This window comes from Fusarium odoratissimum (assembly GCF_000260195.1).
Source record: "Fusarium odoratissimum NRRL 54006 unplaced genomic scaffold supercont1.37, whole genome shotgun sequence".
NCBI lineage: Eukaryota > Fungi > Ascomycota > Sordariomycetes > Hypocreales > Nectriaceae > Fusarium > Fusarium odoratissimum.
In genome coordinates this window covers 208,955-230,754 of record NW_022158720.1, presented here as the reverse complement: position 1 = coordinate 230,754, position 21,800 = coordinate 208,955, and the positions used below count along the sequence as shown (strand labels likewise).

Below are 21,800 nucleotides of genomic sequence, written 5' to 3'. Positions count from 1 at the left end.
ACAAGGGTTAAAAAAGAACCATACCAGCGCCCATTGCTCCTTGACTAATACTAGGTTCAGAATAAACCCGAATTCGAATTGCCTTGGAAGAGGTGACAAAATAGCGGTATTGACAAGATATCGTCAGGGCTGTCTGGGGTTTGCAATGTCGGAGCCTTGTTTGAAGCCTGGCTTAGTGTCACCTGGTGATGGTGAGGCTCTTGTAAGGCTTTCAGGGACCTTTCCAGTGCCGTCACCGATGGTGGATACACACTGCAACCGAGTTCAGTTCACTGCATTTTCAGTGCATATGGCCCCTAGAACCGATGTTAGACGAGTGTGCTCCCAGAACCTACCTAAGTATACCCCCCTCCCCCTCTTTTTTTCTTTCGCCCATGACACACACCATTGATTCAACTCTGTAATGTGGTCTGCTTCGGTGGTATTTTCTTCTCGACGAGGAAGGATCAGTATTGGCATTTTCTGGGCATACATAATTTCTGCTCGCCAAGTCGTCACGTCATTGGGTCGTGGGCAATCATCACCGTCAACCTGGACTCCGTTTTATTGCTTTGTTCTTCTGGCCTGTTTTTCTATCTGCACGTTGGGTGATGTCGTAGTTGTAAGTCTGTAGGCATCAATCAAGTTCATTTGAGAGGCAAAACTTCACATCTCACCTGCGACAGAAAAGAAACGGGGCCGGGTATGAGCCGATTGTTGTTCTTTCAGCTTGCATTGTTACGGCCCGGGTTTACATCCCAAACATCACGGAGGTCCGAGACTGTCACGGCACGGAGTTATTAATCCACTTGCTGAAGCTGCCCGCTGTGTTACTGGTCAGTCTCGTGACTTGGAACCGTGGAGATCTTGGGGTTCAAGATCAGATCTTGAGATATGTTTGGCTGAGGAGACGGGCTGCTCAACGCGTTACGCAACTTTGCTTAGCTTATCCCTTTTCAGAAAACTCCTTCGCAAATCTTCGCCAAGGATGAGGTGCAGGCACTGCCACCCTTGGCAGAGGACTTGATGGTGTTAGTCACGGACTCTTATCTTTGCCCAGAGTCTGGCGGACGCCTTAGCTAGCCCAAGTACCTTGATGTTTAGCGTTTCCAGATAAACAGGGGCTCGAGATGCGTGGTGCTAGTGCACTAACGGTAACGACATCATCTTGGTGACATTTGCCACTGCGCTTATCTCTCAGCTGTCAAGCCAGTATTTACTACGTGACCGGCTTCCACTGCTTCTAGAAGCCATCCCGGCATGCGAGTACATGGTACGTAATCAGTCCTCCACCAGATCAGCCAGGATTCTCCTCCAACGTGACAATAAGCTTAAATCATCGGCATCTTATTGAACTCGGATCCACTAATCTTGGTGCACAATCTCCTTCAGAAATCTCTGCGCTATTCCTTTTAGCCTCATTCCAACAGCGCGTCGAGTGACGAATGAGATGTCCTAGAGTCTGCGCGTTGCATTGCGATTACATACAATTTCTCGAACAGATACAATGCCAATTCTCTACGACTCACGCGCATACATACACTAGCCTCCCTTGTCTCCGTTTACTTACTAATGGATCCATTCGAGGAAGGCCGTAAAATAGACGGTAAAGAACATAGCCGTCGATCACTGCCTCTCGCAGCTCAAAAGAGACGCCGGACGCGGAGACGCTGACGCCTGACTATGGTGAACTACCAAGGCGGGAACGAGAGAAGCGCCGTATGCCGCAGCAAGATGGGGAATTAGGATTCTATCGATCCACTCTAGACGACACTTTGTCCTCACAGAAACGGGGCGCTTATGCCTAGCACAACCATGCGCGTCTCTAACAGGCCACTGCGAGGCTCCCACGGGAAGAAAATAAACGGGGTCACTCACTCTCCTGCTGCCATTGGATCCGTTGCCTCCGGATGTTGTCTCGGGGCGGACACAGCGGGGCGTCAACCTCCCCACGGAGGTCCCCCGGTCTCCAGATGAGAGCCTCTCTGTGGCGGAGATGTTGTCTTCTTTCTTTTCTCCTGAGAGGGGGGGATTTAACCCGGATGTGTCGGTCTCGCAACACTTCGCTGCGGACGTGAGACAATGCGTGGGGGGGGTTGCTTTGCTGAGGAATCGCAGCACCATTGACTTCCATTATGGGGAACAATATACCCGGACTTGTCTATCTCCGTTCGGAAGGAAAAAGTAATTCTGCTGCAGGTCCCAGGACGTGCAGCTTTTTAACTTGCTCACAAACCATTGAGTGGCTTGTATAGTTGTCGTTATTGCCGTATGATACCTAACTGAACACACTGCAGCTGTTATAAGCCTTGATCTATTAATGGGATCATCTTGGGCAGCCATGAACGAACTTCGGCATAAAGATGGTGATGCTCGGTCTTCTTTGTCGCGGGAACGGCGGCCAAAGTGACCAAAAACCTGGGGACCGGGCGCCGGAGGTCTTTGAGCAGGAATTGGCAGGGTCTTCAGGCACGGACATGAACATCGGCCGGGGAGTTTGCGAATGCCTTGATACACGGCAGATGGGTACGCTCGGGCTTCGGCGATCATCTCAACAAATATCGGAGCACCATTCTGGCATTGCGGCTCATCCTCAGAAGCAGTAAGCCGAGCCTCTTTCTTGCGAGCCATTCAGAACCGCGTCTTCAACAACCGTCTCTGTGAAACAATAAGATTCATTGTTATCAGCCGCAGGGACTTGGGTCTCACTGTGTCTACCCAAGAACTTGGCGATATGGAACTTGGCCGAAAAGCTCTCAAATCCATCGGGTGATATACCATCGTACCATAATTCGAAGGACTTTGTCTTGGCTTTTCAAGAGCCCTGGCATAAGCGCCAGATTTCCCCAGGCTCCCACAATGGCTTGCAAGAACTCTGGGGTGAACCATTCAAGTGATGAGAGCTTCAGCCATGTCGACGCAGCCAAGCCTTCAGGCAATGGATGCGGTCTAGGCCTCTGGGATTCAAGGCCTCAAGATGTGCGACGCTCTCGAGCCTCTTTTTTTTTTAATTCTCCATGGACGATCCTTGTGGGGGTTACAGATAGTGTTTGGTGACGAAAACTGAGCGGATACAGGTGAGATATTGTTCGGGCCTTTTCGGTTGTTTATCTCGCTGGTGCTGCAGGTTGAGATTTAGATCCATCTGCTACATGTAGGCGGATCTATACTATCTCCCGTATACTGTCTTTATTTATTACGCGTATCGTGGTGAGTTACAAAGTACGAGGCAGATTTTAAGAAACAGCTACAGGGTACGAAGGGTTCAAGGGTTTCCACCCACCATCTTGAACCAGAGATGGATGTCTGAAGCCAAGTCAATACAAGGCGCCAAGTTGATCACCAAAAAGCTTCTCAACACGTGTAGCCACGATACAAGATGTGCTCACAACCATCCACGATTCCTCTGTGACAATATTTTGCTGCAAGAGGATCAAAACGTGCATGCTGCAGGAAGAGCAAAAAGGAAAGGGAACACGAGAACAAACGGCAGCGGAAAAACGGACACACGCCCCCTCTTCAGTACAGTTCAGTAATGGAGCGGAACGGTCGGCGGCCCCACAAGCGTCTCATTGCCAAGGCGAGCGGTGTTTGGGTGAGGCAGGGTTATCGTGGGGCGGCGGAGTGGGGAGTGGGCTTGGGCGGAGCCACTCGTAGCGAAGAGGTTCACAGAGGAGGACACGTGCCCTCCGCTGAAGGACCCCGGAGCGGAGGGCGTTGCATCAGGAGAATTTTGAAGAGAGTTTGGTCTGGGGGAGGAGGGAGGAGGAGGTTGGGACAACTTCAGTTCGCGAGGACATGTCACTCCTGCTTTACATTGTCCATTCCATTACTGAACTCCCCGCGTCGTGCTTCTCGCCAAGTCCATCTTAGAGCGAAGAAGCATTTGACAAGAGCCTTGGCTTGAGACAGGTCGTAATACGACAGCCATGCGCGGACCAAGTAGTCGGTTATAACACAGACAAAAAGCAAAGACAAAGCCGACTGTCCGGTTCACGCCGAAGAAAGTGAGCAGATATTCGAGTCTCGGTTGTAATATCTGTTCATTGCGAAGAGGCGAGATTATTTTGGACTTTGGTTGAACTTGGCGATAGCACGACGTCACAGTCTTACAGCCCACAACTACATGTCCGAAGACACAGTGAAAGAACGCAGTCAGAATCCTGCTAAGCGATCGATGATGACCTCGGATTACAGAATCATCGACCGGATGGAAGGGACATGCAGGCTTGCAACCAGGGCCTCAATAAACGCTCATTATGACAAGAAAGCCAAGAGCGACAAGACTTTTTTTCTGTGGCACACCATGCTTTGCTTGAGTCGATGAACATCGTTGGAGGCGAAAACGCCCAGGCCGCCAAGGGAAAGCAATCAGACCCAACCAAACGACCCCAAACGAGAGACCGAAGGTTCAGATATTTTCGTGTTAATCCTTGCTCGAGAAAGTGTCAACGTGCAGGATTTCTCGTTCAGCCTGATCGACAGCCACCATCTTGACTCTACTCGCCAATGGCCTTTCGTGAGAGATACAGAATAATACGCACGCGACCATATTCAGAAAAGAGAACATCTCTTGGATGCACGAGGGGGAGATAAAGGGCCCCTCCCCCGCCTGAGAGATCCCTTGGCGCTCAACTCAACTTAACTCTGTCTCCCCAACCGTCGAGTTTAATGCATCCGGGAGGCGGTCCCGGTTGTTGTTACTATTACCTATCGGACAAGGGTGAGCGAGCTAATCTTGACAATTAGAAACTCTGTTTATTAGTTATCGCTGTTAAGCTGAAGCTGGGAAAGCTTGGCGTGAACTTCGCTTGACTAAGTGATGCATGGTTGAGAAAGTAATGTAGGTTGTGATAACGTTAACGTCGTTAATTAACATAGCTTAGAAACAGTCTCCAAAAACCCAATTCGCCAATCCCCAACACCTTAAACACTCTAAGTCTTCTTTAGACCTTGGCCATATGATGAAGACAGCACTTCCAATCACCTCCGGGTCCCTGTCTGAAGACGCTATGACACCAAGCCTCCGTCGCCAACATCTCTCCATTCTGGAGCTTCCACGCAGTGACGCGGTAGTTGAGCGCTGAAGCCATGAGGTCGATCTCTACGAACTCAGGCTCGTCGTGGATCTTGTATGCCGTCCATGGCTCGTAGCCGTCCTCCATGTATTCATCCAGAGAGGGCTCGGTGCGGGGTGAGTACACCTTTTGGTCTGGTTCGCAGAGGACGGCGTCCTTGGTGATGTATTTGCGCATGACCTCTGGCTTTTCGGATGTTAGGGCGCGCCAGAGAAGGGCGGAGGCGTCGAGGGTGCCCTCTTTGTTGCGGTACTTGATTGTTCCCTTCTTTGGTTCGCCCATTTTGATGGTGGTGGTGGTTTAGTGAGAGGTTGTAGTTTGGTGAGAGATTTTGTGATAAGGTGAGTTGGTTGAGATAAGATTCACAGTTGACGAAGACGAAGATGATGAGAGTGAGTGATATGAGGATTCCCCCTCTTGAATTGACGTAGATATTGGTATTTCTTGAATCTGCATCTTCAAAAACCTGGCATCGTCAGATCCCTGCTTATCCTGACGTCACAGCCGCGCAAACCCTCCAAGCAGGATATTCCCGACATCCAATTGCAAGAAACTCTGCATTACAGCAACAGGTTATTCAATTCTATTTCACATGCTCTATTCTTGCTTTTTTGTCGTTTCTAGAAGATTTTCTCACCTCATGCCCGTCATCGCACTGCAGCCTTGGCGTTGAGAACAGACACCACCACGTTTCTCCGCCATTCGGTATCGTGATTTACGGTCTATTCTTGGACGGGAAGGTGTTCGCTTTCAACAAACTTTAGTTTAACGATAGACTCGTTGCCAAGAAGAGCCTTCAAAAGGCTAGACTTTGGAGAGGGGAAGAGTGGATGTGACGTCAAACAAGGGGTCCAGACAAGACCCTGTGAGATTGTTGAATAATAGTTTCTTAGATTCATCATGTCGTGACTCGTTACAACTTTCGTCAAAAACTAAATACAATATTTCCCATGGTTCTTGTTATAGCCAAGCAACCTGTACACTATTCAGATTAACCGTGTCTTTTTTTCCATCCACGCCGATTCTGTAGTAAACAAGAAAACGAATTGCGTCGTGCAATATTTGTCTATAGACAAACAGAAGAAGAAAATGGTCGTCGAGAACATGACTTAGTGAAATCTCTCCTTGATGTACACCATGGCTGCGAATCCAGCGCAGCACTTTGTGCTCATCTCATGCTTGCACCAAGGACACTTCACCGTCATGGTAACACTCCCCGCAAAATCTGTTGAGCCAGCGCTCAGTACACCATCGGGGTTGGACATGGCTTCGTAGAGTCTGCTTGGCATATCATGGTAGCGCATGCAAGCGCAGCACTCGACAAACATCTTGGCGCTTGGTTCGCCGTGGTTCTGGTGCTCCAGGTTCGATTGCCTACGGAGCGTCTTGATTGTTGCTTCCGGGTCGGAGACGGTCGATCTATGGCCGCTCTGAACGGAGCGAAGACGTCCTTTGCTTCGGGGTTTGTGTTTGAGAGGGGGGTATGTTGGTGTTGAGGCGAAGCTTGTCTCGTCGGAGGAGACGGGTGTTCGGCGGGGTGTTGAGCTGCGGAGGTTGGCGTTTGAGAAGGCTTCCATTACTCTGTTGGCAGCTTCTTGGATGGGATCGATTTCGGGGTCGGAGGGGTTGGTGTCGAAACGATCGATGGGTGCCATTTGGGGGGAGTTTGTGTAGGACCAGTAGGGACTGACGGGGCCGGCGGTTGCGTGCATTGAGGGTTTGATGGTTGCGATGTTGGGGGAGTGGCCCATTTCGGATTGGGGAGGGGATGTGTGTGGTGTGCTCATGGGAGATACAGTTTGGATCCCATCGGAGTATGAGGACTCTGATGAACTTGTCGTAGGGCGACGACCGATAGGAGAGCGTGAAGTTCCTGGTGTGAGATGCTTCACCGGAGCGTGAACATGCTGAGTGCGAATGGGGGCATCGTTGGCACCAGCCAATCCCTTCGGAGTAGGCAAATCTGTCTTTGGTGGCACAGGCGGCCCAACAGAAGATGCAGTACTCATCTTTGACGACATACTCTCCTTACTCATCGTCGAAGAAACCGAGTTCTGTGCAGAATGACCTCTGCTGAACGCACTCTTGGCAGCATCCTTAAGCTTCCATTTCGTGGGCACAGCGGGTTCTGAATCAGCAGTGATCGGTTTCGGTCGCACACCCGGCGAAGTCTGTTCATAACGGATGCTCGGGGGATTATGTCTGAACAGCTTCTCCTTGGACTTGGATGACTCGACCGGAGCGCTCTTGGCTTCATCGGACGCTGGTTGGTTGTGGTTGAGTCGTGTGAGGAGTGTGAGAGATCCTCGCTTTGAGCTTCTTCTGGGAGGTGTTGGAGGGATGGAAAGGCCTGATGCTGTTGATGAGCGTCGGGGTTGGGGTTGTGTTGAGGTTGTTATTGGGGGGCGGGAGACGGTGATTGTATCTTGCTGGGGAGGTTTTTCGGTGTCTTTGGGCTTGACGGCTTGTTTCATGCTCTGGTTTGAAGAGCGATGTGTGACGCCTTGTTCGCCGTCTTTGGTCGAGCCCTCATCCTTCTTGATATAAAGACCGCCTCGTCTGTTCAGACCTTGGGCTTTGTTATACAAGATCTCGCTGTCGGGTGTATGCGCGGTGTTCTGATCTCCCTCATCGTCCGTGTCGGCGACTGCACAATCATCGCTAACAGAACCACGTCGAGCTCGAGCGCTCCACAGGTAGATATTGACTGAACCCCTTCGATTAGGCGACTTGGGCGGTTTCGATTGGCCCCTCGCTCCGGATGTGTTGATCGAGATAGGCGGGTACGCTCTTCGTTTGGCATCTTCCTCTTTCTGTTGGGGATTGATCTTGAGAGGTGTGAACGACCCATGGCCGAGGAACGACTTTCGCATGGCGGGATGAACCCTGCTGTCGCCCTTGGCCTGGTCCTCGAGGACTTTCTGGTGGAAATCCTCCTTCTTCTTCTCAAGCTTCTTGCCACCCAAGAAACCAGTAGCGCTTGTCTCATCGAATGAAGCACGCTTGATCTCGAATGACTTGCGGAAGATGGAGGTAAGCGAGCTGGAGCGACTGCGTCTGGGCTCTTCAGGATCGTCGTTGTTTCTACCAATCGAGAATCCCAATAAGCTCGACGAGCGAGATCGTCGCTTCTGTGTTGTCTGAGGTGGCTCAGTTGTGCTGCGTCCTTGAGTTCCAAGAGACGGAGGCGGCGGTTGAGGTTTGCTCAATTTTCGACCGCGAGGCTTGGGAGCGTTCTTCCAAGCTTCTTCGAGAGCTTGGTTCATGGCTAATTCTTGTTCCTTCTCCTTCGCCTTTCGTTTCTCTTCCTCTTTTCGCTGGAGCTCCTTTCGCTTCTCTTCTTTCTTCTCCTTCTTCTGACGCTCGTATGCTTCCCAAGTGGGTGATTGACACACAGAGCGCTGCTCTTCCACATCAGGGGGAAACATGAACGCCACGGTCTTGTGAGCGGGCTTGTCGTCTTTGAGCTGCTCCGATGAGGATGATTGAGAAAGATTCTTTCCAACGGGCTTTCGGGGGATCATGTTTGGCGACTCCGAGCGCTCAGGAGCTGAGAAGAGCGGAGGAGGAACAGCGGAGTAGTTTCGAACAGGTGTAGGACCTTTCTTATCCTTCGGCACCAATTCAAAACGACGAGGAGGGTGGCCTGGACTGGGTGGTACTGAGCCACTGCTATCAGTGCATGCCGGAGATGGAGGCACAGAGCCCTGATGTGTTCGCTGAAACTGTGTGAGTACGTCAGCCAAACCCTCCAGAATCCCGCCAGTTTCTGTGCTTACATTGAGCTTCTTTTCCAGATCGAGCATTTGCTGCAAGCTATTTGAGCGAGAGCGCCCTTGAGGCGCTTGAGCAGCGAGGAGCATGACGAAAGCTTTTCTGCTTTTGATTTGGTCTTTTTACACGCTCAAGATAACCATTGACCTGAAATTGGCGGGGGAGCGCTGCAAAGGTTCTGTGAGACAAGAAATACCGGGAGAAATTGCGCGTGAGTTGGGTTGGACAAGGTGGGGTGAAGCTGATTGCTGCAGGTAAGCGCAATAATAATAAATCTGAGAACAGTTTCTCTGCTTATTTTCGTGGGTGTTTGCGTTTGTGTAAATATGACCGAATGCGCCCAGAAATTGTTCTGTTGCGCCGCGTTCGGAGCAAGATGATATCGGGAGCTAAGGTCAAAAGCGGGTGATGATGTCTCGGTTGGTGTTTTATTGGTAATTTGCTTGGAATCTTCTCATTCCAAGTCGTCTTTTCCCTTCTTTTCCTTCTGAACAATTTGAGAAATCCCAACGAATGCGGGAGATTTTGAGTGAGAAACGCAACGGATGCGGTCGTGAGTCGTTGCAAAGGCGGTGGGCAAAAGATGCGGGTATCTCGTGATGTGGTGGGATTGACTCAAGACGAGATGAGACGAGCTAGAAATCGCCCCCGACTTTTTTCTTCTTACTGTTGTACAAGCGGGGAATAAAAGAAGGCGGGATGAGTGAGAGGGAATTGCTCTGTAATATGGTGACACAAGAGCGGAAGCGTTATCGGTGAGGTAGAGTGAGGTCAGGTACGGGAGGATGCAACGTTGGTTGGGCTCAACAACATGCACCCATTTACATGGATATGTAAGAGATAAATTAGAAGGGGAGAAACAGGGATGGATGTGAAGACGGGCAAGGGAGATTAAGTGTTGGAGGAAGAGTCAGAGGAAATAGAAAATTCCAGACAATTCCGCTCCCCGTGTTGAGGTTTGTATCTGGAGTGGCCCGGCCAAGCAGTGTCAGGCAATCAATCAAACAAGCTTAGAATCAAGCAAGCAAAAGATGCCGATATCCCAGTTGCAGGTTGGCAGTTCTTTTTCTGGGCTTACAGTAGTTTTGACTAGTTGCAGATGGCCAGTCCCAAACCAGCTGAGTAGCGGGACGGTCTGGGCCAAGGATCATGATATCTCAACCTAGCGATAATGGATCAGGCCTGTTTGTGTGCGTGATGCGATTGTCATTGCGGGATGGCGGCATCGATTTCTGGAGTATTGGACATGGTCCACTGAGAGCCTGACTGGGGTTAACGACTGCAAGACAACCCAACAATGTTTGCATCCATGATGATTCTCAATCATTACTGGCTATTCTGTGTGAACTGTCCCTCGATATCACCATTGATGCTTCCCAATTCTTCCCCTCACTCTCCCACCTCACTCAGCTAGACTCAAACCCTCAGCTGCAAGATGCTCGTAAGAATCAAGCAGTGGGTTTAGAATACGAACTGACGAGGTGGGCACCAAAGACGTGCGTGGCTGAAGTGTCATGGCCCGAATCGCGGGGCCATTGGTTCGGCACCTGCGGGAGTGATCCACGATGGCCTTACAGAGCGAATCCTTTTTTAGACCGACAGGGGTCACCCAAAATAGCAGCACGCTCAATGGAACCATCCCGCAATATAAGGCAATTACACGAATAGAAACTATGTCTCAGTATGGAAGGATACGAACTCATCGGCTGAGGCAATTGACGTTCTGGGGTTTAGCCGTTCTGCATGGAAGCTCGTTTAGGTCTTTTCTACTTTGCTTTTCGGAAGGAAGCGTGCGGGTAGAAGCTAGCTGGGAGGAGGGGCTGGCCGGTAACATGAACCGCTCATGCGCGATGGAGGCTGGATGATAACGATAAAACTCTGCATCAAGTGTAGCACAACGTGGCAGGCCTGTTCTCTCTAATTATTCCCCTGATCCTTTGAGTTGAATGGTGTAACTGTCCCAGCCCTCTGCCCATTAAATGGATGGCAGCGGGAAGCAATCAGAGGGCTGATGACATGATCCAACCACCCCGCTATCAGAGATAGCTAAAGTATCGTGCAAGCTAACCAACAGACTTTAGCTGCGCGATGATGTGATCTATCAACCAGTGTCTTGTTTCTCATCACCTAGAGTTTCTGTGTAATTGATCGGGATGGTTGGGGCCGTGCATCTGGGGCTGGAAGGTTAGACGGTGGAACGGATATAGCGCAACGACGAGCTTGGCCTGAAACGATTGAGGCAACGTTGGATAGCAGTCTCAGAAACTATATTCTAACTCATGGCTTCCGCTCACCCTGAACTCTCCGCGACATAAGATTATTTAGTTCAATTCCAACCACCCAGCGTCCAGAAGTGAAAGAGTCAATTGCCAGCCTCAGACAGTACGGTTCGGCATCGATCAGCTCCCTAAATGGTCTTCGGGAAAATACGATCCATCTAAAACATTGGCAAGGTCTCAGTTTCTTTCTGGAAAGATTTCCGTTAGGTTCAGGTCTCAGTGGCCGTGGCCTCATGTCCCTCTCGTATTCTCGCATCCCCATGTCCGCGACTGGGACCCTGCAAGAATCTGGGGCTCTGTGTAAATATAGCAAAACATCCACTCTTGTGCTTTTTGTCGACGGCCAACGCGATGCAAGTCATTATGGATGGACCATGGATGAAGCGCCCAAATTAGATGTGTAAGTCAATGATATCCTTGATTGAGATTTTAATAGATGTCCGCATTTGCTTAATGATGGAGGACCAGACAGTGGGGTTAAGCTGGTGGGACGGTTAGATGGAGCGATTTCGAGCTGAGACTTACCCTACGCCGAGGTCGAGGGACGAGAATGTTCAATTGTTACACCATTCGCACGAGCTTCCGAGCCAGTCAAAAGTCCATTTCTAATACCAAGCCCTTCTTTGTTTTGGTTACATATGGTTTCAAAGTCAGAAGAGTGTGTAGCTGGACATAATGCATGCGTAATACAACTGAACTGCATCGAATAGTCAACTTAATTCTAAGTTGGTTCCGGGTTGATGGAAATAGGATGTCTTGTATGTCATGATTGCAGATTTTCTACGCCAGAGACCATGATTGCTCAGTCGTTGCTGAGGACGACTTGAACCTCAATACTGCAGCCAAGAAGCAGATGTAAGCCCTTATTACGCCAAAATGTTCAATGACCAGCAGAATGGCCACTAACAGGATGTCGAGCCACACAACATCTTGTACCTGCGTGCCCAAATAACACGATGTAACCTTTACACCAATCCATAACTGCTGTGCTAGTTGATGAAACAACAGCATTCAGTATTGAAAGAGGAAGCCTGGCACTACAATGAAATCGGCATTTTTCACCATATCGTTAAGACCTGTTCGAACTCAACCCGCCAGCTTCATTACCCAATGACGTCACACGGCATTCTCCAAGCCGCGACAGAGAAACTGATTTGACGAAAAGTCACCACGAGATAATCGCTGAGATCAATTGAAAGTCATCAGAAGCAAACAGTCAAATTTCAGGCTGTTGCATGGCTATTGTAGGCCTGTCGCTGCCCTGCGGACGATTCTCTCCAAGCTCATTCATTACATAAGCGTCTTATTCCGCCACTCGGACCCAGTTCTTCCGAGGGCATCTTATCCCCGCTCACGTGAGGCAGCTCCTTCCCGCCCACACACTTGCCAAATTGACCCAAAAATCTTACCGCGCTTTCAGCCAGCCGTTCGACTCTACCATCCACATCACCACCAAGCACATCATTCATCATGGGTAAAGTTCACGGATCTCTTGCCCGTGCCGGTACGTTGCGCTCGCCCTCACGACATTTCTCTCTTTCGTCGTCGCTAACATTCTCGCAGGCAAGGTCAAGTCTCAGACTCCTAAGGTACGACGACGCTCCGACATCGAAAATCCGACGAAACTCGATCACTAACCATCGCGATCCTACAGGTTGAGAAGCAGGAGAAGACCAAGACCCCCAAGGGTCGTGCTCTCAAGCGCCTCAAGTACACCCGTCGCTTTGTCAACGTTACCCTCACTGGTGGCAAGAGAAAGGTGAGCAGACTCGAAGCAGGAGAATCACACACAGATACAGGCGCTGACGATGCGGATGCAGATGAACCCCAACCCCGGCTCATAAACGACTCGTCAAATCGACAGGAATTGCGGTATCGGGAATGTTGGCTTACGGACACGGTTCAACACAACAATGGTTGGCTTCACTCAGTAATGGGATGATGTGATGGATTGGGTCAGGGTCGCAAGATAGGCTGAGCCCCCTTACGAAAAAATAAAAAGGAAATGGCGAAGAAGCACTACGACTCTACTCGGCGTCCGGTGTCAGTTGTCACAATACAACAAACATTTGTTCGCGCAAGGCATTTCTGCTGCAACTGTGAATGTGGGCATCTTCTGGTGAATGGGCGACTGGGCCAAGCAGGCGAGTCGGGAGGCATCGTAAACGCTGCAAATTCTTTGGAGTTCTCGGCGAGTGACTCATGCTGATGGATGACATCCTCGACTCGTTCGTGCCTGAGGATCAGAATGTCAAATTTGATGGAAATGCCAAACACCATGATTTCATGTAGAACAGCTCAAATTCAGCATTCCAATGTCCATAAACTGCAGAAAGCTCGAGACCAAGACCTCCAATAGATTAATTGATGATTCGAACATGAAATGCTTTCGGTCTCATTGCTCGCGTCACGTGATATCAATTTCAATTCCACCTTGAACTCTGCACTCTGGCAGGTAGCTCCCGTTACTCAAGCAAACAACAACACTCTCCTCACTATATACCGAATTTCTCTCCCTCAGACCACAATCAGACAAAATGGCCGACGTGGAAATGGACGTTGATGTCGAGGCGGGCTCTCCCCCTCCCCCCGCGCGAAACGAATCCGACATGCAAACACACACCAAAGCCACAGCCGTCCGCTCCATCGAAGGCTGGATCATCGTCGTAACAAACGTCCACGAAGAAGCAGACGAGGAAGCCCTACAAGATCTTTTCGGAGAGTACGGCGAGATCAAGAACATGCACCTGAACCTCGACCGAAGAAGCGGTTACGTAAAGGTAAGCGCGAAAACACATTGAACATGGCAGGATGGATTGCTGATACAGTGGGTTGCTTAGGGATACGCGCTTATTGAGTACACGACACTGGAGGAGGCCCGCGCTGCTATTGATGGTGCGCATAACCAGAAGCTGCTCGACCAGACGATCTCGGTGGACTTTGCGTTCGTGCGACCTCCGCCAGGCAAACCTGGGCGTGGACGAGGCGCTGGTGGACGGAACAGAGGACGAAGCAGGAGTCGTAGCCCCGAGGGCAAGGATCGTGAGGAGCGCGATTGAGCGAGACGAGTCGAAAATCATGGGATGGACAATAGTACTGGATGAGAAAACGCAGAGACTTGATACATGCGCAACCGCCGACGTGCATGGCCAGAGCACGTTGGCAGTGTAATTTTGATACATGAGGTATGTCCATTTTCTCAACCGCAGATGAAGTCTTGGCCTAACACGTATACAAGAACAGAATGAGAATAACACTGGGACACGACCCTTGGCCTTGGACTTGTCAAGGGATTCAATGGCCTCTTTGAACAAAAACTAGCACTTCATGAACCCATACTTAATGTGACGTGCAAATACAACTTCTCTGATGGGCGCCGTGACTTTGGTAGGGGACGCTTGGACAGTGATCTGATGCGGACTTAGGGACAGTTTACAATCGGACGACAGAAGCTTCACAAATGTGCGACAACATTTTCTTAGAAATCTGCTCACGGTATCTCGACGCCTAGACTGGAAGAATAGCTGGTACCATCTCGATTCTCTTCCATCGTCGGATTCCTTACGAATCATGCTCCCCCGTTATCTCTTCAAAACACCCAAGTAAATGATTCCTTCACATTGAACCTCGTCGATTGCCTACACGATTAGCGCACGTCCCCAATTACGTCAAAGGAACTTACCTGATATCCGTACTCGACGCTCCAATCAGCACTTTGAAAGCGCCCTCCTCAGCGATCCATCCAGGAACAGTCTCGTCATAATACCCGACAGCGTACTTATCCAACTTGATGGTGATATGCCTTGTCTCCTCAGCTTCAAGGAACACCTTCTCAAACGCCACAAGTTCCTTTTCAGGTCGTGGCAATCGACTCTTCTCATCGTGGACGTAGAGCTGCACGATTTCTGCACCAGCGCGGGCCCCGATGTTGGAGATGGCGAGGGTGATCTTGATCTCGCCATCAGGAGTCAGGGTTTTCGTTGAGATCTCGGGCCGGCCGTATTCGAAGGTTGTGTAGGAGAGGCCATGGCCGAAGGGGAAGAGCGGCTCGATCTTGGCATGGTCGTAGTGTCGGTATCCGATGTAGAGGCCTTCGCCGTATAGTACTTTGTGGTTCTCGCCGGGCCATGTGTGCCACGCTGGGGTATGCTCGATGCGCTTGGGGAACGTACTCTGTTCCGGGTCAGCGGGGAATAAACTACGGGTCAAGATCACTCACTGGGAGCTTGCCACTCGGGTTCTCAATACCGAAGAGGACATCCGCCAGAGCATTGCCCGCTTCTTGCCCTTGGTACCATCCCTGAAGAATCACAGGCACTCGATCGACCCATGGCATATGCACCGGGCTACCAGATTGGTTGATGACAACGGTCTTTGGGTTAGCCTTGACGACAGCTTCGATAAGCCTGTCCTGGTTTCCATCGGCAGGAAGATCCAATGTCTGACGATCATACCCCTCAGACTCCCACTCAGCATCAACTCCAACAATAACAACAGCGACATCTGCGTCACGAGCTGTCTGGACCGCTTGCTGGATATAATCCACCTGATCTTGCTCCTTATATCCGATGCGACAACCGCCGTATTTGTGCGTAATGCCGAACTGCTTCTGCTTCGAAATGGGACGCAGTTCATTCGTCATCTCCACGCGAAGCTCAACAGCTTTGTCGGCTTCCATATCGACATCAACGAGGTAGTCGATCGACCCATCAAACATCGCCTCGCCTTCTTCGGTCCAGTCCCATAGATCGAGAACCAACTTGTCATTTATGAAGAGCTTTCCGGGTCCAACGCTCATGAAGCTGATGGTGTGTTTTCCTGTTGTCCTCGGCATGAGATACGTCGTGGCCACGGCAGACCATTCAGGACCGACTTCGCTCAGGGGTGCTGAGTCCCAGAGGAAGAGATCTGTGTTCGTTCGGCGTTGCTTCACTACTGGGTTGCCCTCAAACTTGTCACCCGCATACCAGTCGATGTGAACCCCTGGCTTGCCCGACTGTTCCGTGCAGTACTCAGATGCGACGGGAAGCCACTTGTGGATATGACAACCTTGGGCGAACGAGACTTTCTGCTTGGATACCTTTCGGATGCTGTCAAGTGGAATGGTGTTGTAGTACGGGTTCAGACTTGCACTTCCACCACCACCCGCAATATGTCGATTCGCGTTCGGTCCAATAACAGCGACCTTGGTAGATTTGGGACACAAAGGAAGGATGCCACCGTCGTTCTTGAGAAGCGTGAGACCTTCATGGCCAGCAATTCGGATGAGTTCCCTGGTTTCCTCGCGGTCATCTTCCCGCTCGGGCGCCTCGGGCGACATATCACCTCCCTTGAGTCGTTCTACGAGCGTAAGTACGTTCTCAGCTGCTTGGTTAATGTCCTCGATGGAAATGCGACCCTCATTGACGGCTGTGACGAGCTTGTCCAGACGCCATTTTGAGGAGTAGGGGAATTCGATATCGCATCCTGCTTCCACGGACTCGATTGATGAGTTGATGCCTCCCCAGTCGGAAACCACGGTTCTGCGACAAGTCAGTGTTGTTCCACGGTATAGGATGCTTCGATTTACCCCTCGTATCCCCACTCTCCTCGGAGGATGTCTTTCAATGTGTGCTTGTTCAGATCAGCGTGGACGCCGTTGATGAGGTTGTACGAAGTCATGACAGCCCAGGGGTTAGCCTCTCGAACAGCAATCTCAAATGGTTTCAGGTAAATTTCTCGAAGAGGACGTTCAGTGATGAGCGAATCTATCGTCAACCTGTTGGTCTCTTGCTCATTTCCAACAAAATCTATGGCCATGTCAGCACACTCGCCCCAAATTATGCCATTAATGGTGTTTACGCTTGATGGTCGCCGCAACGCCTCTGTCTTGAAGACCCTTGATGTACTGTGCAGCCAATTTTCCAGTGAGAAAGGGGTCTTCGGAGAAAGACTCGAAGTTTCGACCGCCGAGAGGATGGCGGTGCATGCAGACTGTTGGAGCGAGAAGCATTTCTGCTGATCGAGCTCGAACTTCGAGCGCTAGATGCTGTCCGACTTGGTAGAGAAGATCTTTGTTCCATGTTGCTGCGAGTGAGATACCACAGGGGAACAATGCGGCCTACATATTCTGTTTCAGTTATGTTTGTGATGTTGGAGGAATATCACTGACCTTGGTGCCGCCAACAAAGATACCACCGCGAGCGCCATTGGGACCATCAGTTGTCTTGATTGAAGGGATTCCCTTCTCAGGAATAGCTTTTGTTCTCCAAAAGTCTGCGGCTGTGAGGAGTGAGACCTAGAAGGGTTAGTGTATGACCACTCAAAGAACCAACAACTCATGCCTTTTCCACCAGCGTCAGCCTTGCCAGCTTCTCTCTTGCTGCAGAGCGAGTATCTCTCAGATGCTGAATCTTTTGCTGGGGACTACATGGAGGAGAGTACTCCGTATCGGGAGTAGAAGGGGTGTTTGAGTCGTTCATTGTGCTACCACAAATGTCAGAATCGTCACGTATGGTGTTGTCTTGCTACGCCGTGCTTCACGTCTGATATACAAAGTTGAACAAAGACAGCACAGGCAAGTGGAACCGAGGTACGAAAAGAAGAGTGTGTATCAACGAGAACCCAAAACGTGATAGCAGCCTCCCTTATACCATCCCATCTGCAAGCAACGTATGCGAGCGGCACATAAGGTCATCTGCAGCCAAGTAACATGAGGCGAACGGGATAAGCAAAAAAGCACAATCGGTTGACTTAAGCTCGCGATCGCAGGGAACAAGGATTCAATGTGCATCCGTCGAGATAGGCATCCGCTCACTAATAAGCAGTAGCAGAGATAGCCCCGCAGCAGGGTTGACCTCTGTATTTAGACGGACCGGCTGAACAGGCCGGTGAATAACCCCAATAGGGAACTTTGGTTTGATTTCAGAGATGAGAAGACGGGGGAGACTGGATGCCGGTATATACGGACCGTGAGAGCGGAAGACGACACCGGTGCTTCCGGGAGAAGAGAGATAAGAAGAGAAAACACGTGGTGCGATGAATAATATATTAGAAGTGATCAAAGTTCACATGTTTTATGCAAAGTGACATGATGTTGTGAATCGTCTTATCTTTATAATCTCAGCTGAGAGGGACATTTCTCCTTACGATTCTCATGTATGATGATGGGCTTAGAGGAGCGAACCCGACAGCCTGGGACATAGCACTTGTGGACGAATCGGGAAATACGGGTCTGCGGCCCGTTATTCCCAACGTCGGTCGGAGCGCACCGCCGGGGAACTCGGAAAGCCAGCTAAGTCCTTCCGTTATGGTATTTAAAGAAAAAGAAAATATGAATTTTACGCATGTAATGGAAGGCAAGGGTGCTTTTTTCGTTGCAGTTGCCGCATGTGGAAGTTTCGGCACTTGGGGAGGATATCGGGCCTTGGCTTAAAAGAGGATGATGATGGGGTTTGAGAGATAATTCCGGGCTGCTGAATGGGGGATTTTGGTACGAGAGCCGGTAAAAGTGCCGATGCAGGCGGAAGCAGATCATTGAGTTTAGATTGTTATAGTGTATAGTTTGTTTATTGACGTTGAAGGTGTTGGAATGTTTACGTGCCATATGGAGGTAAACTAACTCCTACTGTCAACAACACCAATTGCCTACATATCGATGACTTGTCTTTCAAATGACATGCTTCATTTATAATGTTTACTCTCATGTTTGCGTCCCAATTCAGTAATGTTTCAGATATTCCGGCTCGTCTAATGGATCCCCATGCTCCGTGGTGCTCCGGCTAAGAGGGGCCGGCTCGGCGCCCAAGGCTATCGGAAGCATCCGCTTACACGCGCCGACATCCGCACATGTTGGACAACAATTGACACTCGTAAACTAAACCAATCTCACAACATCAAAGAACAATCTGATACTCAAGACTAGTGACTCCTATATCCGCGCATATCACAGCATGCTTCGCTCAAGGTCAAACTCAGAGTACTCCCTGCAAGACCTGTCTAATCGTCCACCATCCCGTCGCCCTTCTCAGACGTCGGATGGAAACAACTCAGATACAAGGCCCCGAAACAGCAACACCTCCGCGCGTGGAGATGTCTCCGCTGCGCCGCAGAAGGAGGAGGAGAAGAAGAAGAGGTCAAGACTGGGGAGGTTCTGGCAGGAGTATGTGAGCTGTGAGGTTGACTTTTCGGCGTCGAGGGATCATCTAGGTATGTGCACCGAAGGAACTGAGATGAGATTGGAGGAAGATCTTTGACGGGCATGAGGGAAGGGGTCTCGTGATGTGGGTTTGAGAGATGGGAATGCATATAGGTGTGGTTCGGTTCGTGGGGTTGTGTTGTGGCTTCCGATATGCACTGACAGAGGGGATGGGATATAGCTGAGGGTTGTAACAGTACTGACGTGGGGTTATAGCCAACGAGAGAACGTTTTTGGGTTATCTTCGTACATCAGTCGCAATGTCAATGGTTGGAACGTTGGTTGCGCAGCTGTTTTCACTGCAGCATGAGGGTCAACATCAGGCATTTGGATACTTCGTCACGGGGAAGCCTTTGGCGATGACTTGTTATTCTTTCTCGATTGGGACGATAATTCTCGGTGCTGTTCGGACTTGGAGACATCAGCGGACTATGATGAGAGGAAAGGCGTTGGTTGGAGGGTTTGAGCTTCACCTTTTGGGGTTATGCAGCATGTTGGTATGTATCACTGAGGGGTTGGTGATGTGTGACTAACTTGTTTAGCTTCTTCTGGTCTTCTTTTCTTTTCTTCTTACAATTGATGTTGTCAAAGACAAGGAGCCTGAACCTACTGCAACTCCTTAGTCGACGACCTCATGCCCATGGACGGAGTGCGCAGGAGAAGCGGGGAAAACAATGCATACATTCACAAACTGCTTCCATTAAAGTCTAGGTACACACAAACAAGCCTACAGGTAAGTCCTTCCCACCTCATCCTCATACACTCTTGCTCTTGACTTTTTTCTTCTTGTTGGTTCGCTTCTTGAGGTTCTTGTGAATGCGAGCCCTGTCCTCACGCCTATAAAGTGTTAGCCCAATACTAACAGAAGAATAGATAATACACACCTGGCTCGCCTAGGGGCATTTTGGTACTGAATGATCGCTTCCTTATGGCTGTCTGCGCTATCGCTGGCTACATGCGAAGCATCGGATAGAAGCAAATCAGACACGTACTTTGAGTCGACGGACATTCTGTCTACATCTTCAATGTCTGGATCCGTCGTTGTTGGTTGAAGGTTTGTCGCCTTGGGGCACTGTGTAGGCTGGAGTACAGGAGTACTTGGTACCTTTCGATCAAGAGTTTGTGGGGTGTTGACAACATCCCAGCTTGAGGCTTCTGGTGACAGAGATATGTCCTCAGGCTCGGATGTCTGTCTCCCTTGAGACAGGATCGCACCGAGCCTTATCAACCTAGCTTCGAGGCTCTCGCCGCACTGAAGATAGACATCTATTGGTGCCACGACTGAGGGTGAAGAGGAGGGACTGGGTATAGGAAGGGTACATCCATGTCCTGGGTTGGGATCATGGCAGTCTTCGATCTTTTGACTCTCAAGAGGAGCGAGGGTGTTCCTTGAAGGATCGAGATTGTCCCTGCTCATGGCCATTAGTCTCATCCAACAAACAAGGCTGGCGACATACCGCTTATAAGCACTCTCCTCAAGAGAAATACTGCTATCCCGTCTCGGCACATTGTTGAGTCTCTCAGTAGACTCACAAGAGCCACCAACGCCAGACAAGAGATGCATGGTAACTGATGCAACAGAGTAAGAAAACCGTTTGCAAAGGACGCATATCCTGGGGGCCAGCTGACTAGTTATAGGGCTTCCAATAACAGCCAAGCACAAAGGCTCCTCCCGTTACCGACAGAGGGGAACCAGACCCGACCATCTGGGACTCGAGTGAAGTCATGGATGGTCCCAACAGGATGGGATCCGTCCATGCACCGGAATCACATCCGCCGACCGGGGGAGATTATGGCAGCCGGGCTAGAAGCGAACCCGCGAGGTTGGTTCACAGGAGGCCTGACGCTACTGTGGGTGAGGAGGAGGCTTGAAACCTCAATTCTTGGCTGACGATCTTACGGATTCATCTAATCTTGGACAATCTGGTATTTAATCCGAAGAGACTCAAATAACGTGAAGCGGTGAGACGGAGGAATTGACCTTGTTAAGCAGCTTCAATAAGAAAACGGTCTGCATCGTGAGAGTGAGAGATATTATTTGGGGGCCAAGTTCATGTATCTGTCACCTTCCTCGTACAGCCTGTAGAACCGACCTGTCGGTAAAAGGGGTTCTCTACCGCCAGCCTGGTAGGGCGCAACCACACCAATTGGAGGATATGTGACGTTATTGGTTGTGCTGTGTGTTGGTTGGCAACACCGCTGTTTCAGCATCACATGTGGAGAGAGAGTCTGTGGGCAAAAGGACCTTGAAATAACAATTCATGTTTGCTTTTTTGGCAGTTGGAGTCAGGTGTTGGTGTGATATAAGTTTGTATGATTCATGTTGAGGGGAGTTTGTGTGATTGACGTGCAGCAGTCTTGGTCTTGGCTTATATGGCCTGACGGGATATGAAGATACAATTCACAATGAACAGACTCCCTATGCTTATTCTCTGACAGTAAACTCATTCAATTGAACTCAATTATCCATTCTAAATCAGTCTTGAACAATACTCTCTCTTCTCTCTATCTTGC

The 21,800-nt window shown here is 50.1% G+C and overlaps 9 protein-coding genes across 16 annotated transcripts; 4 read left to right on the top strand and 5 right to left on the bottom strand.

Moving 5' to 3' along the window:
• Positions 1 to 123: 123 nt before the first annotated feature.
• FOIG_13993 (uncharacterized protein) lies at positions 124 to 2,850 on the bottom strand (the record flags this gene model as incomplete). The annotated part of the gene is made up of 4 exons (XM_031215187.1): positions 2,689 to 2,850; positions 2,331 to 2,637; positions 1,550 to 1,656; positions 124 to 252 (listed from the first exon to the last, which is right to left on the bottom strand). The coding sequence occupies exons 2-4, from the start codon at positions 2,608 to 2,610 to the stop codon at positions 124 to 126; spliced, it is 516 nt and encodes a 171-aa protein (XP_031055213.1). The 5' UTR covers positions 2,611 to 2,637; positions 2,689 to 2,850.
• Positions 2,326 to 4,516, top strand: FOIG_13992 (uncharacterized protein; the record flags this gene model as incomplete). Its single annotated transcript, XM_031215186.1, has 3 exons — positions 2,326 to 2,958; positions 3,473 to 3,765; positions 4,333 to 4,516. The coding sequence occupies exons 1-3, from the start codon at positions 2,839 to 2,841 to the stop codon at positions 4,514 to 4,516; spliced, it is 597 nt and encodes a 198-aa protein (XP_031055212.1). The 5' UTR covers positions 2,326 to 2,838.
• On the bottom strand, positions 2,924 to 5,541 carry FOIG_13991 (uncharacterized protein). Its single transcript, XM_031215185.1, has one exon. The coding sequence runs from the start codon at positions 5,337 to 5,339 to the stop codon at positions 4,926 to 4,928; it is 414 nt and encodes a 137-aa protein (XP_031055211.1). The 5' UTR covers positions 5,340 to 5,541; the 3' UTR covers positions 2,924 to 4,925.
• A 109-nt stretch (positions 5,542 to 5,650) lies between these two features.
• FOIG_13990 (uncharacterized protein) lies at positions 5,651 to 10,266 on the bottom strand. Of its 2 annotated transcripts, none has more exons than XM_031215183.1 (2): positions 8,837 to 10,266; positions 5,651 to 8,782 (listed from the first exon to the last, which is right to left on the bottom strand). In XM_031215183.1, exons 1-2 carry the CDS (start codon positions 8,918 to 8,920, stop codon positions 6,167 to 6,169), a joined length of 2,700 nt encoding a protein of 899 aa, XP_031055209.1. In that variant the 5' UTR covers positions 8,921 to 10,266; the 3' UTR covers positions 5,651 to 6,166. The 2 variants fall into 2 exon arrangements, with proteins under 2 accessions (XP_031055209.1, XP_031055210.1); XM_031215184.1 differs by having other exon boundaries at positions 5,929 to 8,776; positions 8,837 to 9,868.
• Positions 10,267 to 12,580: 2,314 nt separating this feature from the next.
• FOIG_13989 (40S ribosomal protein S30) lies at positions 12,581 to 12,954 on the top strand (the record flags this gene model as incomplete). The annotated part of the gene is made up of 4 exons (XM_031215182.1): positions 12,581 to 12,614; positions 12,674 to 12,699; positions 12,765 to 12,869; positions 12,931 to 12,954. The coding sequence occupies 4 exons, from the start codon at positions 12,581 to 12,583 to the stop codon at positions 12,952 to 12,954; spliced, it is 189 nt and encodes a 62-aa protein (XP_031055208.1).
• A 693-nt stretch (positions 12,955 to 13,647) lies between these two features.
• On the top strand, positions 13,648 to 14,169 carry FOIG_13988 (26S proteasome regulatory subunit N7; the record flags this gene model as incomplete). The annotated part of the gene is made up of 2 exons (XM_031215181.1): positions 13,648 to 13,890; positions 13,951 to 14,169. The coding sequence occupies 2 exons, from the start codon at positions 13,648 to 13,650 to the stop codon at positions 14,167 to 14,169; spliced, it is 462 nt and encodes a 153-aa protein (XP_031055207.1).
• Positions 14,170 to 14,488: 319 nt separating this feature from the next.
• Positions 14,489 to 18,686, bottom strand: FOIG_13987 (uncharacterized protein). Of its 5 annotated transcripts, XM_031215177.1 has the most exons (8): positions 17,907 to 17,958; positions 17,434 to 17,575; positions 17,262 to 17,387; positions 16,952 to 17,210; positions 16,680 to 16,899; positions 15,330 to 16,632; positions 14,793 to 15,283; positions 14,563 to 14,748 (listed from the first exon to the last, which is right to left on the bottom strand). In XM_031215177.1, exons 2-8 carry the CDS (start codon positions 17,569 to 17,571, stop codon positions 14,700 to 14,702), a joined length of 2,586 nt encoding a protein of 861 aa, XP_031055203.1. In that variant the 5' UTR covers positions 17,572 to 17,575; positions 17,907 to 17,958; the 3' UTR covers positions 14,563 to 14,699. The 5 variants fall into 5 exon arrangements, with proteins under 5 accessions (XP_031055202.1, XP_031055206.1, XP_031055205.1 ...); XM_031215176.1 differs by having other exon boundaries at positions 14,489 to 14,748; positions 17,434 to 18,686; XM_031215178.1 differs by lacking the exon at positions 14,563 to 14,748 and adding an exon at positions 18,060 to 18,352 and having other exon boundaries at positions 14,754 to 15,283; positions 17,434 to 18,000.
• A 248-nt stretch (positions 18,687 to 18,934) lies between these two features.
• On the top strand, positions 18,935 to 21,744 carry FOIG_13985 (uncharacterized protein). Of its 2 annotated transcripts, XM_031215172.1 has the most exons (5): positions 18,935 to 19,297; positions 19,503 to 19,783; positions 19,829 to 20,019; positions 20,160 to 20,868; positions 20,925 to 21,744. In XM_031215172.1, exons 1-3 carry the CDS (start codon positions 19,042 to 19,044, stop codon positions 19,907 to 19,909), a joined length of 618 nt encoding a protein of 205 aa, XP_031055198.1. In that variant the 5' UTR covers positions 18,935 to 19,041; the 3' UTR covers positions 19,910 to 20,019; positions 20,160 to 20,868; positions 20,925 to 21,744. The 2 variants fall into 2 exon arrangements, with proteins under 2 accessions (XP_031055198.1, XP_031055199.1); XM_031215173.1 differs by lacking the exons at positions 20,160 to 20,868; positions 20,925 to 21,744 and having other exon boundaries at positions 18,935 to 19,783; positions 19,829 to 19,854.
• On the bottom strand, positions 19,691 to 21,310 carry FOIG_13986 (uncharacterized protein). Of its 2 annotated transcripts, XM_031215175.1 has the most exons (4): positions 20,916 to 21,310; positions 20,744 to 20,855; positions 20,171 to 20,695; positions 19,950 to 20,123 (listed from the first exon to the last, which is right to left on the bottom strand). In XM_031215175.1, exons 2-4 carry the CDS (start codon positions 20,848 to 20,850, stop codon positions 20,042 to 20,044), a joined length of 714 nt encoding a protein of 237 aa, XP_031055201.1. In that variant the 5' UTR covers positions 20,851 to 20,855; positions 20,916 to 21,310; the 3' UTR covers positions 19,950 to 20,041. The 2 variants fall into 2 exon arrangements, with proteins under 2 accessions (XP_031055200.1, XP_031055201.1); XM_031215174.1 differs by having other exon boundaries at positions 19,691 to 20,123; positions 20,744 to 21,310.
• Positions 21,745 to 21,800: the final 56 nt, after the last annotated feature.

Bases quoted from the DNA above. Each gene is read 5' to 3' on its own strand.
- FOIG_13990 (XM_031215183.1), bottom strand. From the start codon at position 8,920: ATGCTCCTCGCTGCTCAAGCGCCTCAAGGGCGCTCTCGCTCAAATAGC. The intron at 8,783-8,836 runs GTAAGCACAGAA...GTACTCACACAG, and splicing joins ATCTGGAAAAGAAGCTCAAT to TTTCAGCGAACACATCAGGG.
- FOIG_13987 (XM_031215176.1), bottom strand. From the start codon at position 17,571: ATGAACGACTCAAACACCCCTTCTACTCCCGATACGGAGTACTCTCCT. The intron at 17,211-17,261 runs GTCAGTGATATT...CAGAATATGTAG, and splicing joins TCTTTGTTGGCGGCACCAAG to GCCGCATTGTTCCCCTGTGG. The intron at 14,749-14,792 runs GTAAGTTCCTTT...CTAATCGTGTAG, and splicing joins GCGTCGAGTACGGATATCAG to GCAATCGACGAGGTTCAATG.
- FOIG_13985 (XM_031215172.1), top strand. From the start codon at position 19,042: ATGCTTCGCTCAAGGTCAAACTCAGAGTACTCCCTGCAAGACCTGTCT. The intron at 19,298-19,502 runs GTATGTGCACCG...GTGGGGTTATAG, and splicing joins GGCGTCGAGGGATCATCTAG to CCAACGAGAGAACGTTTTTG. The intron at 19,784-19,828 runs GTATGTATCACT...TAACTTGTTTAG, and splicing joins TGGGGTTATGCAGCATGTTG to CTTCTTCTGGTCTTCTTTTC.
- FOIG_13986 (XM_031215174.1), bottom strand. From the start codon at position 20,850: ATGCATCTCTTGTCTGGCGTTGGTGGCTCTTGTGAGTCTACTGAGAGA. The intron at 20,696-20,743 runs GTATGTCGCCAG...GGCCATGAGCAG, and splicing joins GAGGAGAGTGCTTATAAGCG to GGACAATCTCGATCCTTCAA. The intron at 20,124-20,170 runs GTGTGTATTATC...AACACTTTATAG, and splicing joins AATGCCCCTAGGCGAGCCAG to GCGTGAGGACAGGGCTCGCA.
- FOIG_13991 (XM_031215185.1), bottom strand. From the start codon at position 5,339: ATGGGCGAACCAAAGAAGGGAACAATCAAGTACCGCAACAAAGAGGGC.